Source organism: Oreochromis niloticus, linkage group LG4 (genome assembly GCF_001858045.2).
Source record: "Oreochromis niloticus isolate F11D_XX linkage group LG4, O_niloticus_UMD_NMBU, whole genome shotgun sequence".
Classification (NCBI taxonomy): Eukaryota; Metazoa; Chordata; class Actinopteri; order Cichliformes; family Cichlidae; genus Oreochromis; species Oreochromis niloticus.
The window spans coordinates 17,904,964-17,922,206 of record NC_031969.2 but is presented as its reverse complement, the minus strand read 5'-3'; the positions used below and the strand labels follow the sequence as shown (position 1 = coordinate 17,922,206).

Below are 17,243 nucleotides of genomic sequence, written 5' to 3'. Positions count from 1 at the left end.
AAAGTCTGCAGCTGGTCATTATGCTAATCCAAAAGCCTTCGGTGTGTACTTATAGAACCCGGCCACACAATGAGTGGTGTTTCATGATAGTGGAATGAAATGTAAGTGAACTAAGTGCTCTTTAACTAGAAAATACCTATTTTTTTTCTTTGGGACATCAACTATTACCTGAGCCTAGATAGCAAGATATGAGTCAGAAGTTAATCATCAACTCTAAGATCACTGTGTTTTCTGACTGCAGAATTTTGAGTACATTTTCCAATGATTTGATTAACATTTATGGTGTTAACTCTTAACAAACCCCTCAAAACTGCTACTATTATTAATATCGCTATTAATAATCCTATAACAAATTTAATAACAGTATTAATGTCAAAGTACATAAAGATGATTAAAAAACCAGTGTCTTAGGAAACTCAAGGGAATTCATAAACGATTTATTGTGTTTTAAAGTCGATTCCACGCTACTTTATGCCCGATAAGTAGTTTGTATCCTTTGATACCATGATACACTCATTTTGTCTTTGGTCTATTACAGCAGCCTTATATAGGCCTGTACAGGCAGTCAGAGAACAAGGTCAAACATGCACCATGGATATGTCTTTACCCCAGGCTAATTTCTTTAATTCTTAAACAAGATGCGCATGACAGAGAATTAATTTTCTGCGTAAACAAGTCACAATTTGTTTCCTGGGGTTGTTTGGCTGGCTTTTTGTTGGAAGTTGCACATGATTAATAATGCTGTCCTACACCTTCTGCTAAGGGAATTAACGCAAAAATGTTGAAAATGAATGTGGGTGTGTAAAAATGGGCTGGGTTGTGTGTCTTTTGTGTGTTGGGCCTTTAATATATTTATTGTATGGTGGCACAAGCATATTTCCCAGTGCAAACGCGTGTGCCTTTGCATTGTGTCCTCTTCAATGTCACTGGTGTGCCACAAACCACGTGTCTCCCCATGCTGCTGGTAATGAGCATATTAATATGTACATACCCAGCCAGGTTAATGCCTGTCTGGCACTCCAATTTCACGGCCCAGTCTCAGGTTGAGGCAGTTTCCGCAGCAGCAGTGGGCTGTGGTTTCTCTTTATCAGATGAAGAAAGAAAAATATAGTTCTGAATTATTGAACAGATACATGACTGACAGTTTGGCTGATGAAACTGAAGGAGAAGGAAACAGAAAAAGCAAGAAGGAACACAAACTGTTATAGTGAGGGTGATTGATGCCAGGGATAACTTTAGTTGAGGGGTTAGTCTTAAGAAATACTGACACAAAACATGACTACAAGGGTTGTGGTAGAGTGGACAGAATTGCTGAAACTGCTCTTCAATGCTCTATTTTCTTCCTTTCCAAAGCTCCAAAAGTTATTTCAGGTAGTCCATCAGAGGTGAAATCTTACCTTCATAACTTTCAATCTGACTTATTATATTAATTTGACGGTTGAACTCGTCACCTGTGTTCCTTACACCGCAGCTCAGGAAAGAGAAACGTGTCTTAAAAGAATAATACAGAATATTCCCCAAACACAGTAGTCAATATTTTGAGATGAGCTCATTTCAGTAAAATCAACGGATATTTGTCAGCCATTAAGCTCCGGCAAACATTTTCAGCTGAAAGTCATTGCAAATGTCAGACAGATAAAGCAGCTCACATTTAAGAAACTGTCTGACAGGCAGTGTGATCAGGCTAAATGGTGGGATGAGGCAGGAAGAGAAATTTTATAGGTGTATGTGTGTTATCATGTCTGGCTCTGTCCTGACTTTACAGCATGTGTGTTTTTTTGAAGCCGCGACCCAGACACACCACATATCTTTTATTACCAGATTTAAATCAGATGTCAACACTGCCGGTATTTTAACCACATCATCAGAGGAAAATGCAGATTTTTTAATCTGTTTGCAGCTGGAACACAACGTACAATGACAACATGATTTACTGCTTCAAACTTCTCGCTCGATTTAGTTTCCCAGTAAACATCAGTACAAGAATCTTTCAGAAAATCATCTGCTATGAAAGAACTGACAATTGTTCTACTTATATACTTGGACTAGAGGTAAATTTGCAGCTTTGTTTGCTTTAATGTTCAGGAGAAAAGAGGCTACTTTTTCTTTTCAAAGCATATTTGTATTGTCCCCAGCACAACACCTCAAGGATATTGTAGCAAAACTGTGTGAGAATAATAATGGAAAAAAAAATGCTTGCCAATATATCACATATTTTTCACACAAACGTATTTACACTAAACAGGTATGAGGTGTTGGAGAATAAAATATACTCCTCAAAAAATATATTGACATTAAAAATGTTTATTGACATACATTGTATAATTTGTTGAAAACAAAATGATGGAACAGTCTATGGAAACCAAAATCATCAACCCTTTGAGGGCTGGATTTAAAATCATACCAAAATCTTTACCTTTACATACTGGTAATACTTTTCCCAATACCCAGTTTTGAACAACAGATCTACCTACCTCACAACAGATCTACCTACTAATGTACATGGATGATTAATCATCAATAAATGCACTAGAGAGCTGGAAGAGGCTTTAATTTTTCGATGTTTTGGAGAAAAACATTAATTACAACACATTATCATGTCCTGCTTTACTCAAGACATGAAAACATAATAGCCATGATGATTAAAATACAGTTTATTGAAAGTAAAAATGGTCTTGAACTTATTATGCAATCATCGATAACCATTACTACTATTTAAAAATATCCTCAATGCTGTACTAGAGAAAAAAAAATCCCTGTAATTCTATTTATTCAACATTAATTAACACTCAGACCTGAAACCATGAATGTCCAATATAAGCCCCGGGGGCTGGAATCACCCCGGAATCAGTTTCTTTTTCTATTGGCTATAGATAGTCCCATTTTATTTAATTACTTAATTAATTAATTTATTTTATAAGAGAGCCACATTAAAACAATAATAAATTAATGAAGATTTCTTGTGAATTAATGAAAAACTAGTAACAGGAGAGCCTGAGCAATGAGCTACCAGATCTTTTCTGTATATTTGGAAATTTACTTTTTCATTCTGGCAGATTTCTTTCATTTCATTATCTTTATCAGCAAAATTTTGTTACCAAACTGCAAAACTGAGACAAACTGTTAAAACTACATTTCTTTCTCTTAGGGTTGAATGCCTTCACACCAACAAAAATGGGAGTTTCTTTGGTTCAGCCCACTTCAGATCAAAGTTGGCTGTATGTGACCCACGATGTAAAAGGAGTCTCACATCCCTGCCTTAGACCTAACACTTAAACCTAAAACCTTACTGCAATATAGTCTGTATGGTACATGTGTTTCCCACACTCAGTGAAATCACAGTCATCTCTAAATAAACCAGTTGTAATTTATTTTTACATTATTTTGTTACATGACCTCTGTCTGACCTCATGTCAGCTATAACTTGTTTTCTCCTCTTTAGCAGAAATCCCTGCAAAGCTCCTGTGAGGAAACAACTTATCTGTTCTGGTCTCTGAGTTGCTGGCATTATGACAAAAACAAACATTATCATAAAGATTTCAAACCTGCAATCAATCAATCAATCAATCAATCAATCAATCAATCAATCAATCAATCAATCTATCTATCTATCTATCTATCTATCTATCTATCTATCTATCTATCTGTCTGTCTATCTATCTATCTATCTATCTATCTATCTATCTATCTATCTATCTATCTATCTATCTACCTACCTACCTACCTACCTACACCGGTCTGAATGAAGTAGAAAATATGATACTTAGGAAAAAACACAAATATCATCACTTGTACTGTTTTTAATTCAAGCCGTTTCAGTCTGTCAGGCGTTTTTCTGCCTTTTTTTCTGTACACCACCACATCAAATCAGGAACCATAAATAAAAACAAATTACAGGTGTAACACTGGTGACGGTAATGTCAGTACTTTCCATAACTACATACGCGATTAGTGCATGACTCTACAGCTGTTGAACAGCACACACAGTATTGAGGAGAGGAATGATAAGAGGAACATTTTAACTTAAAATCTCTCATGAAGATGATAATGCTGTGGTGTAGTATTGCAACTGTGTCATGAGGATGTTTATGGTTTACTTTTACAATAAAATCAAGTACTTAACTGTATGAAATTAGACTAACAAATCATAAAACTATACATCGAATTAATGACAATCTGCCAAATGGCACTGAGTCTCGTTTTGTAGATACAGAGCAATCCAAAACTGAAAATATCTAGAGTGACGTGTTCAGCATTTGAATACCCTCTGAAGGACAGTGTGGAATTGGTTTTTTGAAAGCACACATGGGGATTTGTAAAGGTCTGCAACATGTTATATGCATCTACTTTACTGCGGCTCATTAGTATTTGCAGTGCAGTGCCATTCTGCCATCCCGATACTGACAATCCTGAAAATTCACATTTTGATCACATATATCTTTTAGCGGTTTTGGTCATATTTTTGTATGGGCGCCATGACTCTAATATTAGTGTAGAATTAAATTTGAATTATATTGAAATTTCTACCACCAGCAAACAGTTGTCCTTGTTTCTTTTCTTCTTGCTTCTCTTAGAGCCCTGCGTCTGATTAATGCTATAAAAAGTTGGCATCACAGGACTTGTCAAAAAAAAAAAAAAAAAACCAACCCTTCTCCCACAACTGTGACTTATTTATCTAACTAATAGATCTAATCGATAGATAGAATGTACCATTTACATTTAATTTGTTATTTAATAAACTCAGACTATATTTGACTCAAGTGCTGAAAACTGTGCTGAAAGATGGGATTGGCTAAGTATATCTATAATTTGACTAATTCCTTTAATTTCTGTATTGAAATGCTGACAGAAAGCAAATCCTCTGTATTTCTCTTGCTAAAGGCAGCCAAAATAGTCAGGGGAGTTGTTTTTTTAAAAGTTAGAATGAAATGAGTTCACACATTGGTATTAAAAAGCAGTAGTAATGATTGGTTGGTGAGAGAGCAGTGAACATGACAGTGTTCCAAACGTTGAACCACATCCAAATGAGAGAGCTGAGAGTGCAGCAAGGTGTTTTTATGCCAATGACTTTGGGTGCTGTCAATGCTGAGATTGACAGGATATGTATAGAAATGTTGACAGTGGGCACTTTTTTAAATTATATGCTTTATTTTTGCAATGTATATTAGTCAAGGTGTGTTTTAACATTGTGCAGATGTTTGTTTATATGGCATTAAACATGAGTGGGAAGAATGTTAAATAAAATCCTGACAATAATATATAAAAATGTGATAGACATGGTACAAGCCTATATATTACAGTTTTTTTTCTGAATGCTTAAACCCTAACTCTGATTCTTATAGCACAATTTCTAAAACTGTTAATACTTATAGCAAAACCACTCACTGAGTTTGCAAAACTAAAAGCACAAACACTGCTTTGCACTCAGTTTGCCATTTTGTAACACACACTTTGCAAACCTGTAGCTACAATCCACTGCACAACACTCTTTTTGCAGAACTGTAAACACAACTCACTGCTTTACACTCAATTTCCAAATGATCAACACACTCCTAGCAAAACTATACACATTTACGGCCATTATTTACACTATTTTATCAGCTGTCTGGCACACTGTCACATGTGAAAACTTTTTTAGATAATTAGTTCACTTTGCAATCAGCCTAAGCACTATAATACAGGTAAGCTGTGTGTGTGGAGTACAGTGGAGGGAGCAGGAAGAGTGAGAAGTAGAGGAGGCCGAGGAAGAGGACGTGGAGGTGAAGAAGTAGGACGAAGAGGACAACAAGGACAAGGAGGAGCAAGAGGAGGACGAGGAGGGGGGAGAGGAAGACGAGGAGGGGGGAGAGGAAAGGTAAGAAGAGTAAGAAATAGAATTGCTGATGACATCAGAGCTACAATAGTGGACCATGTAATCAACCGTGGAATGACCCTGAGGGAAGCTGGCCAACGGGTTCAGCCTAACTCGAGCCGCTATACTGTAGCAAGCATCATAAGGACATTTTGAAATGAGAGTCGGTTAGTACAGTCACTTTGCACTAAGATTTGTAGCACTGCCATGCTAATGAGAAACACAACAATACCATAGATGTAAAAATACTGAAATTGTTACTTTACAGAATTGCTAGACGACCAGATGCTGGGGGCAGAGGAAGAATGTTCACTGCAGACCAAGAAACCCATATAGTCAATATGGCGATTGCAAATAATCCTATACTTGGAAATAAACACTTGTGTTTGTTTTGATGTGTGTGAATAAACACCAGTACTTGAAGTTTGGATCCCTCTATGCTTACGGATCTATGACAAAAGTATGAGCTCAAACTGACATAGCCTACCTTGTGCACAGAGAAAGCAAAAGCCAGATGTGTTTTTTATTCATACCATCAGTGTGTAGTTGGTGCATTGTGTGCTTATTACAGTTTTTCTCGATTGCTTAAACACTATAACCAGGCCTCTAAACTAAAATTTCAAAACCATAAACGCTATTGGTCAAAAAGCTCACCCATTTCCCTGAACTATAAACACTATTCCCTGCTTTGACACATGACTCAAATTTGGTGAACTGGTACTGCAAAACTCTACACACAAATCCCTACATTTTACAGTGCTTACACCATGTAGTCATGTAGAAAGCACTAGCATGCAATAATGTTAACTTAAGTCAGCATAGCTTGAGCCCAATTAGCACACAATTAACCAGGTGGAAACACTAGGAGTCAAAATTTAGCACACACCAATCAGAACCTGCGATGGATAGATAAAAGGGCCAAAGTCAGCTCATTCAGGTTTGAAACAATGGATCCAAAGAGATGAAAAGGAAGAGGACGTGGTGGAGAAAGAGGACGTGGTGAAAGAGGAGGACGTGGTGGAGAAAGAGGACGTGGTGAAAGAGGAGGACGTGGTGGAGAAAGAGGACGTGGTGAAGGAGGAGGACATGGTGGAGAAAGAGGACATGGTGAAAGAGGAGGACGTGGTGGAAGAGGAGGAGGAGGTGGTGAAGGAGGTGGAGGTGGAGAACGACGGCGACAAGGAAGGGGAAGAGCAAGGGCACGAAGACAGTCAGTCTCGGATGAAATTCGAGCCACTTTAGTTGACCATGTCCTTGTCCATGGGATGACTATGAGGGAGGCTGGGCAACGAGTACAACCAAATTTGAGTCGCTTCACTGTTGCCTCCATCATCAGAACCTTCAGGGAGGAAAACAGGTAGGTGTACTTGCAGTAAGACTGCTTTGTACAGTAACGTTTAAGTTACTGAATTTATGTGTCTTGAGTTTCAGTATGTTTCCATTATTTTCCTGTAAAATGAATGTGTGACAGTTACAGTAATGAGTGCTTCTATTTTTGTAGGACACAGAGACGACCACCTGGTGGAGGCAGGTTAAGGCTTTTGTCGGAGGAGCAAGAGAGGGAACTTGTAAACATGGTAATTGCAAATAATGTAATCCGCCTGCAAGAGATTCAAAGGAGAGTGATTGAGGATGATCATCTTTTTCGAGGCATAAATGCCATCAGCCTCTCCACAATTGACCGCATCCTCCGAAAGAATCAATTCCGGATGAAACAGGCATACCGAGTCCCTTTCGAACGAAACTCTGACAGAGTGAAAAACCAACGTGTGGAATATGTTCAGGTATGAGTTTTGATACTGTATAAGGTATTGTGTACCATCACAGCATGGCAGTTTATGCTGCCATTTCAGCACTCTTGAACTTTGGTTCAGGGTACCGATTGACTCTACTGTGTTATGTGTTTTGCAGAGAATCTTTGAGATTGAAGGACGGCCTGTTCCCCATGAAATGATCTTTGTGGATGAGGCAGGTTTTAACCTGACCAAAAGAAGGAAAAGGGGGAGGAACATAATTGGCCATCGGGCTATTGTAAATGTCCCTGGTCAGCGTGGGGGGAATGTCACTATGTGCGCAGCCATCAGCCAACGAGGGGTACTCCACCGCCATGCCGTACTAGGACCCTATAACACTATGCTTCTCCTTGCTTTTCTTGATGGTTTAAGACAACATATGTTCCAGCTGGACTACAGGGAACCAGCACAGCCAGAGCAGCCTCACTACGTTGTTGTGTGGGATAACGTCAGCTTCCATCGCGCTGCTCTGGTTCGTGACTGGTTTACCAATAACCCAAGGTTTTCTAATATCTTTCTGCCTGCATACTCCCCCTTTCTAAACCCGATAGAGGAGTTATTTTCGGCATGGCGGTGGAAAGTGTATGACCGAGAACCTTATGTCCGTGTTCACCTCCTTCAGGCCATGGAAGAGGCCTGCCTAGACATATCAGTAGATGCATGCCAGGGGTGGATCAGGCATGCAAGAGGATTTTACCCCCGCTGCCTGGCTGGGGCCAATATAGCCTGTGATGTGGATGAGATTCTCTGGCCTGACCCAGACCAAAGACAAGATGCTGTGGTGGGATAATGTTTCTGGTGTGTGTTGTACTGTATAGTACATGAATGACAATGTGCCACTGTACATACATTGGTTGCGTCTTTTGTGTTTATCATGTGACAAGGGTTTTGAAGGGGAGAACCATAAGCAACCTAATTGTTTTGGAACTATTGTTTTGAATTAATTGTACCAGTGTGCAAAACTCTGTTGTAGTGTGTGTGTTTTTGAGGGCTTGTGTTTGATGTCTGAGGGCAAAGTTCGGTTTTTCAGCAGGAGTGAATAGTTTTGGGTGTAGAGCTTCATTTTGACCTGGAAATAGGATGTTTGGGGAATTGAGTGAGATGTTATGGATTTGTGTTTACTGTTGTGCGGATATGAGGCGTAGTTTCAAGAAATGTGTTTTAGCAATCGAGAAAAACTGTAATATGATGGCTTGTGTTAACTGTTGGATACGAAAATACCATTTTTACAAAGGTGTGGAGAGTTAAGCAAGGTTTATTTGCTTTTACAAGAAAACTACAATGTTTTGCTGATTGGGTGAAGAGTTTTCTTATTTGTGTGTAGAGCTTTGCAAAAATAGCCAATAGTTACAAAAAATGTGCTTAAGCCATCAGAAAAAACTGTAATGTTTGTGGAAAGTGAATTTTAATTTGCAAGAGTGTTACTTTTTAGAAAGAAAGAAACTACCTTAGTAAATACAGTACAATGCATACGGTATGTCTTGAGACCCTCTCACAACACTGAACATAACAGACAGCTTAGCAAAGAACTGATTTTAAATGGTATGTTTCTGCATTTTGTTACTTGCATTTTGGAGTTAGTCATTGTTTAGAACTTCATTTCAGCCAGTTGTGTCAGAGATCTTGTCAAAATATATGGAAATATCAATGCAGAAAAGTACAGCCAGATTTTAATCTACCATGCTATAGAGCCAGGTATGCACCAGTTTCATTTAACCGCATCACAATGATTCCAAACTGATTGTTAATACAGTAAAAACATCCCTAGATAGAAAACACACAATGGAACTGTATCAGTCATGAAAAGGCCTCTCCAGTGCCTGGACTCAACATTATTTAAGGGATCATCTCGACAGAGAACGGAACAAAAGGCAAACAACATCCAAGGAAGAGCTTTGAGTGTCCTTCAAGTAGCCTGGAGAAATATTCCTGAAGAAATTTCAACAGAGTTTGCCCGGGAGAGTTCAGGCTGTGTTGAAGAAAAAAGGTGGTCACATCAAATATTGATTTTCAACCTTGATAGAATTATATTGTATTGTTTGCCTTAACGCCTTAAGGTTTTGTGATTTTTAGGTGTGAGTTTTAGGTAATATACAACAAGTTCATACAACATTTAAATTTTTAGTCAATAAGGTATAAGGTGTGTGTGTGTGTGTGTGTGTGTTTGTAAGAAGGTAAAAAAAAAAACTCCTTTTAAAAAGAATTTTGTGGTTCAGGCTTTAACAGGGTAAATTATTATTATTGCATTCTACGGTTCCCAGAATCTTGTAACCTCTCTCTCTCTCTCTGTGCCTTGCTCTGGATCTCTGGCTCTCTCTCTTGCTTTTAAGTATTTGCATGATTGGGTTTTTGGGAGGTGTGTTCAGGTGGTGCAGCAGCTTGGTTGCCACATCTGTGTGCCATTACCTTATTACAGTTTTTTCTGATGGCTTGAGCACATTTTTTGTAACTATTGGCTATTTTTGCAAAGCTCTACACACAAATAAGAAAACTCTTCACCCAATCAGCAAAACATTGTAGTTTTCTTGTAAAAGCGAATAACCTTTGCTTAACTCACCACACCTTTGTAAAAATGGTATTTTTGTATCAGACAGTAAACACAAGCCATCAAATTAATAAGCACACAATGCACCAACTACACACTGACGGTATGAATGAAAAACACATCTGGCTTTTGCTTTCTCTGTGCACAAGGTAGGCTATGTCAGTTTGAGCTCATACTTTTGTCATAGATCCGTAAGCATAGAGGGATCCAAACTTCAAGTACTGGTGTTTATTCACACACATCAAAACAAACACAAGTGTTTATTTCCAAGTCAAAACGAAATAGTAATTTCACTGAGGAAAAAAAAGAAATCAGTCTACATTGAGTCATCTCTGTGGATCTGGCCACAAAATTTCGTCTACATCACATGAAATGTCCTCTAGTCCAGCGGTCCCCAACCTTTTTTGTGCCACGGACCGGTTTATGCCAAACAATATTTTCACGGACCGGCCTTTAAGGTGTCGTGGATAAACACAACAAAATAAAACTAGTACCGGTACTAAAAAAAAGAAGATTTATTCATAACACACGTGAAAAGACCCAGGAAAAGCGAGTTAACGATAAAAACGATAACAAAATAACGCTGAAAACCGATAAAAACCCTGAAAACCATACATTTCACACCTGAGCCTCAACTCTCGCGGCCCGGTACCAAACGACTCACGGGCCGGTACCGGTCCGAGGCCCGGGGGTTGGGGAGCGCTGCTCTAGTCCAAGGCACAGGGGAAAATATCTTCTGGAATTTTACATCTATGGTATTGTTGTGTTTCTCATTAGCATGGCAGTGCTACAAATCTTAGTGCAAAGTTACTGTACTAACCGATTCTCATTTCAAAATGTCCTTATGATGCTTGCTACAGTGTAGCGGCTCAAGTTAGGCTGAACCCGTTGGCCAGCTTCCCTCAGGGTCACGCCAAGGTTTGATTAGATGGTCCACTATTGTAGCTCTGATGTCATCAGCAATTCTATTTCTTACTCTTCTTACCCTTTCTCTCCCCCCTCCTTGTCCTCCTCTTGCTCCTCCTTGTCCTTGTTGTCCTCTTCGTCCTGCTTCTTCACCTCCACGTCCTCTTCCTCGGCCTCCTCTACTTCTCACTCTTCCTGCTCCCTCCACTGTACTCCACACACACAGCTTACCTGCATTATAGTGCTTAGGCTGATTGCAAAGTGAACTAATTATCTAAAGAAGTTTTCACATGTGACAGTGTGCCAGACAGTTGATAAAATAGTGTAAATAATGGCCGTAAATGTGTATAGTTTTGCTAGGAGTGTGTTGATCATTTGGAAATTGAGCATAAAGCCGTGAGTTGTGTTTACAGTTCTGCAAAAAGAGTGCTGTGCAGTGGATTGTAGCTACAGGTTTGCAAAGTGTGTGTTACAAAATGGCAAACTGAGTGCAAAGCAGTGTTTGTGCTTTTAGTTTTGCAAACTCAGTGAGTGGTTTTGCTATAAGTATTAACAGTTTTAGAAATTGTGCTATAAGAATCACAGTTAGGGTTTAAGCATTCAGAAAAAAACTGTAACTACAGTTCTTAAGTCCTGGCTTTCCTTCGACTCATTACCCAATTGTTCATCGTGCTTTAGTGATAATATTTAAATGTTTGGAATCATTTCCAGGGTGTTTTTGAGACTCACACCTTCGTCTCAGTTCGTCTCCCTCACTGTGCTGCTCTTGAGTTTTCCGTTTCACTGAAATCTTGTCTCGTGGATTAACTCCAGTCTGACACAGAAACTTGCTCTTCCAGCTTCAGTGAATTTAACAGGTTTAAAACCGTTAGCTCTCCTCTAACTTACCTGCCTGCCCACTCCTCCAAATCAACATTTGCAGTTGAACGGACTTACTCCATCCTAAGTTTGGAAATAAAATCTTTAGATTGCTTTGCAAGGGTGAATCTGGTCTTTCTGTCAGTCTGCAATCATGACAGTATTTCACACATTTAAATAAATAGTAGATGCTATTTCCTGTTTCCAGAATATAATGAAACAAGAATTGGCTCAAGACTTTTGCACAACAGCGTATTTCACTTTTCACATCTCACGTCATATCTCTAATGATTTCAAGTCTTGTTTTTATTCCCCTATTTATTGCCATTAACAGTGAAACCAAAGCAGTGGACAGGGCTGGAATTATGAAAACATCAACAAAACAAGCACAAAAAGTTACCACTCTTTTTTTCAGGAACTGGACTGACAAATCAAACAGAAACACAAATAATGATATCATCTCTACATTCCATTCGACAGCTCAAAGCATCAACGTGTACCGCCTCTAGCGCTGACCTTTTAGGAACCTCTTCTCTAGCACACATATTTTACACTTCAAAGTAAGCAGTTAAATTATTCCAATTAGGCCTGCAGCGCGTTCTGGTCGCACCAGTCTGCTGATGAAAGAACTTATGAAGCCTATCAACCTCCTTAAAAGAAAACCCTGCTGCAGTTGTATATTATACATATTCATTAGGCTGTTTAAAGAGAAGTCTAGCAAAGCCATAAACATTACTCATATATCCATTGTTTCTAAAGCATGGTTGCATCTTCATTTGTCACTTCTTTTACCAGTAGTGATTATCATTTTTTTTCCAAATCTCTTTATTTGGTTTTCCAGTTTTCATTATCATAAAGGCAACACAGATTCAAATATAAATGATTACATGTATACAAGAAAAATTAAACAAAGTAAAAGACAAACAAACAAACAAAAAAAACCCCAAAACCAAAAAACAACAACAAACAACGAAAGAACGTTGGACAGAGGATGTTATTTATCGAACTACCAATGAGGCTCAGTGATCATTTATATCTGTACTGTACTGAAGAGATCTATAAAAGAAATCTATAAAAGAATTAAACTCCTTAATAGGAGTTTAATTCTTTCCAGCTGCAAGTGTCTCAATACATCTTGTATTAACGCTGATGTGATAGGAGGCACCTTTTGTTTCCAATTTAGTAGAATTAAACGGCGTGCCAGCAGTGTCACAAAACATATCACATTAGTTTGGGTGGCTGATAGGTCTACAACAACCGGCTTCACTCCAAATAAAGCACAGATTGGGTCTGGCTTAAGTGTTTTTTTTTTTAGAATTTTAGACAAGATATGAAAGACATTAGTCCAATATGTTGCTATACGGGGACAATTCCAAAACATATGCGCCAATGAAGCAGGTTGCTGATTACATCTTTCGCAGGACAAGTTCACATTGGGGAACATTTTTGACAGTTTCAACTTTGATAAATGGAGTCTATGTAGCACTTTAAACTGTAAGAGTCCATGACAAATACAAACAGAGGAAGAGTGTACATTTTCCTGGGCTTTTGTCCATTGATTGTCTGTAATTCTCATACCAAGGTCACACTGCCAGGCCTCTCTCAGATAGTCAAGTGTGATAGTTCCATCCAGTTGTGACAGTGCATTGTGGAATTTTGTTATTAGTCCTTTCTTGAGTGGATCAAACTGAAATAAGTTATCTAAGGCAGAGTCTGGGGGCCGATCTGGAAAAGATGGAAAAAGCCTCCTTACAAAGCTTCTGATCTGTAAGTATTTGAAAAAGTCATTACTATGCAAGTCATGTTTAGGGATAGGGAGAGCTGAATAGCTCATAGCTTCTAATGAAGAGGGGTAACAACTTTCATTTTCCATCGCTGTCCAGTCGGCCCCCTTAGTGCGCAACCAAAACGACATGGAACGAACATTACATGACCAATAATACAGACGGAAGCATGGTAATCCCATCCCTCCCTGACATGTCGGTCTCTGCAGGTAGCCTTTCTTGATTCTTGGATTCTTTCTGTTTCATATGAAATAGGATATTAAGGAGTCTAATTTATTAAAAAAGGCTTTATTAATCAATAGGGATACACTGAAATAAAAACAAGAATTTGGGAAGAATATTCATTCTAACAGTGTTTATCCTCCCTGCTAGTGAAATTGGTAGATTAATCCATTTGTCTATGTTATTTTTGGTTTCATCATATAATTTAGAGAGATTATGTTTGAATAAACCATAATAATCCTGAGTGATATTTATTCCAAGATATTGGAACTGATTAGAAACCCGAAATGGTAAGGTATTGAAACTACTTGGGTTACCTATTGTTTTAGAGTTGACTGGGAACAGCACACTTACAATTTGTATCCTGACACTTCTCCAAAATTCTGCAAAATTGCCATGATGACTGGGACTGATTTTGCAGGGTTAGAGATATACAGTAGTAAATCATCTGCATAAAGCGAGACTTTGTGTTCTGCTTTTCCCCTTCTGATCCCTGTATATTCATCTGTTGAGCGTAGTAGAAGAGCTAAAGGTTCAATTGCTAATGCAAAAAGCAGAGTTGAGCGATTCAGATCGAAGTAGTCGAAGGGGACATTGTTTGTTTGTACCAACACTTTTGGTTGGATGTATAGTAGTTTAACCTGAGAAATAAATTTAGGGCCAAATCCGAACCTCGACAGGGTCGAGAAGAGATAATCCCACTCGACCCTGTCGAAGGCCTTCTCCGCGTCTAAAGAAAGCAAAATTTCAGGATCAGGATTATACTTGTCTTGCGTATAGATAATGTTTAAAAGTCTTCTAATATTAAAAAACAGCTGCCTGTCTTTAATAAATCCTGCTTGGTCCTGAGATATAATCGTTGGCAGAACCGTTTCCAGGCGTGTTGCCAAAATCTTTGCAAGAATCATATTATCTACATTAATTAAACTGATCGGTCTATATGAAGCCGGGTCTAAAGGATCTTTTTCTTTTTTATAGATCAAAGAGATGCTTGCCTGATATAGAGTCGGCGGTAGGGCTTTTTTGTCCAGCGCCTCATTATATACTTCTAGTAACAGGGGTGAGATATGGTCTTTAAAGGCCTTGTAAAATTCCGAAGTATAACCGTCTGGACCCGGAGACTTTTTCGAGTTGTTCTACTTTGTCTGGGTTGATCACAGGTACACTAAACTTGTTGAAGAACATCTCAAATAGTGCGGGGTTCTTTTTTGATTCTGAGGTGTATAAGTCTGCATAGAAACTTTTGAATATACTATTTATCTCCTTTGGGTCCCTCGTTATTTGTCCTGTATTGGTGCGAATTTCTGTGATCAATCTTGTTGCTGCTTGTCTCTTGATTTGTTGTGCTAGAACTTTACCCATCCTTTCCCCTTGTTCATAATATTTATATTTTGCCTTGGTTAGAAGCTTAACTGTTCTTGTAGTATACATCAATTCTAAATCAGCTTGCAGGGACAGTTTCTTCTTGTGCAAGACTGTTGAGGGCCACGCCGTGTGTTGTCTGTCTACTTCCTGTATCCTGTCTTTTATACGACTTTCTTCTTCTCTTTGTTGTTTATTCATTAGACTCTTCCGTGAAATTAACTGCCCCCGAATGTACGCTTTTAGCGCTTCCCACAAGGTAGACTTGGTAATATCTGGAGTGTTGTTAATTGACAGGTAGAAATCAATTTGGTTCTTAATGTCTTCTATTCCCTGTTTATTTGATAATAAACTATTATCAAATCTCCATATCTTTGTTGTGTGATTGAACCCGAGGGCTAGTTGCAAAAGGAGGGGGCTGTGATCCGACAACATTATTGTGCCATATTCACAGTGCTTTACTGACGGTAGAAATTTAGAATCGATTAAGAAAAAGTCTATCCTGGTATATGTCTGGTGGACTGGAGAATAGAATGAATATTGTCACACATTAGGATTCTGAACTCTCCACGGATCAATTATTCCATAATTTCCCATAAATTCCTGGATGGCCTTTGCCGATTTAGATATTTTGGCTGGTCTACTTGACGATCTATCGAGGTTAGTATTTAACACCAAGTTAAAATCACCTCCTATGATTAATTGATGAGTGTCGATATCCGGAAGCTTTGATATTATCGACCGTATAAATTGCTCATCGTCCACATTTGGAGCATAAATATTTACTAACATAACTAAATGACCATTGTAGGGATGTTTAGCTTATTTTAGAGTTTAGACATGTAGGAATGTTTAGTTTGCTTTAGAGTTTAGAAATGTGTTAAGATAGAATGTAGAATTATGGTAGAGACACTGACACTGCCCTCAATATAATAAAGGCCTGATTGTGTCGTGAGCTTAGAAGTAGATTTGTAACTGGATAACTGTGGTCTGGAGGGGAGATGGTATTTATGGCCCCTAGGAAGAGACACATACCCACAGTGTTTTAACTGATATACTCCCACACCTATATGCACACTCACTTACGGGCACGCGTATATCAGCTATGCACACACAGTCACTCACGAGCACTCACATAGACACGCGGGAACGCGCACATGTAGGCATTCACATGCTCGCACACACACAAGTAAAAGTAGGTAAACATAGCACTTAGTTTATGGCACCTTGTAGAGGGATTAGAAGGGGGGTCACTTATACAAAACTGCATGTAACGGACAAAGGGGTTGAGATCTGCAGAGAAAGTCCGGGGTTCTGTACATCTCCCTTCTAGAAGGTATAATCAATAAGTGTGTATGAATAAAGGTATTGTTAAATTGACTACTGAGTCCCGGTGTTCTTTCTGGAAGTCTGACGAATATACGAACCGGGGTGAAACTGCTTTTTGCAACACCATAAAGTTTGCCAGTTACAATAACATATCTACCCTGAGTGTCTGGTAGTATTTTTGCTGCCGTAAATGGTACTGATTTTTTGATCAGTATGGCTGTGCCTCTGCTTCCAGCATTAAATGTAGAGTGAAATAATTGTTCTATCCATTTGCATCGTGATCTGTTGTGGTCTTCTACTTTTAGATGCGTTTCTTGCAAAAAGATTATATTTACTTTTTTTAAGTGAGCTAAAATGTTTGCTCGTTTCACTGGTCCCCTGAGTCCCCTACATTTCCATGTTACAAAGTTGACAAGATTTTGTGGCGCTCTGTCAGTAGAGGTGCCAATAGTTATTAACTGTTACTGAGTGGTTGATGGATCTTACTCTGAGCTTTCTAAATGTGATCCTCTGAAATTCACAACTTTCTTGAACCAAACTAAAGAACAACCTCATGAACTCAAACCAGAACCCTTTCTTCATTTGCAGCAAAA

General features: G+C 38.6%; 1 protein-coding gene across 1 annotated transcript; it reads left to right on the top strand.

Annotated features, from left to right (window-relative positions):
* The first annotated feature begins 6,946 nt into the window (after positions 1-6,946).
* LOC109201951 (uncharacterized) lies at positions 6,947-8,830 on the top strand. The gene is made up of 3 exons (XM_019358024.2): positions 6,947-7,208; positions 7,353-7,635; positions 7,763-8,830. The coding sequence occupies exons 1-3, from the start codon at positions 7,117-7,119 to the stop codon at positions 8,432-8,434; spliced, it is 1,047 nt and encodes a 348-aa protein (XP_019213569.1). The 5' UTR covers positions 6,947-7,116; the 3' UTR covers positions 8,435-8,830.
* The last annotated feature ends 8,413 nt before the right edge of the window (positions 8,831-17,243 follow it).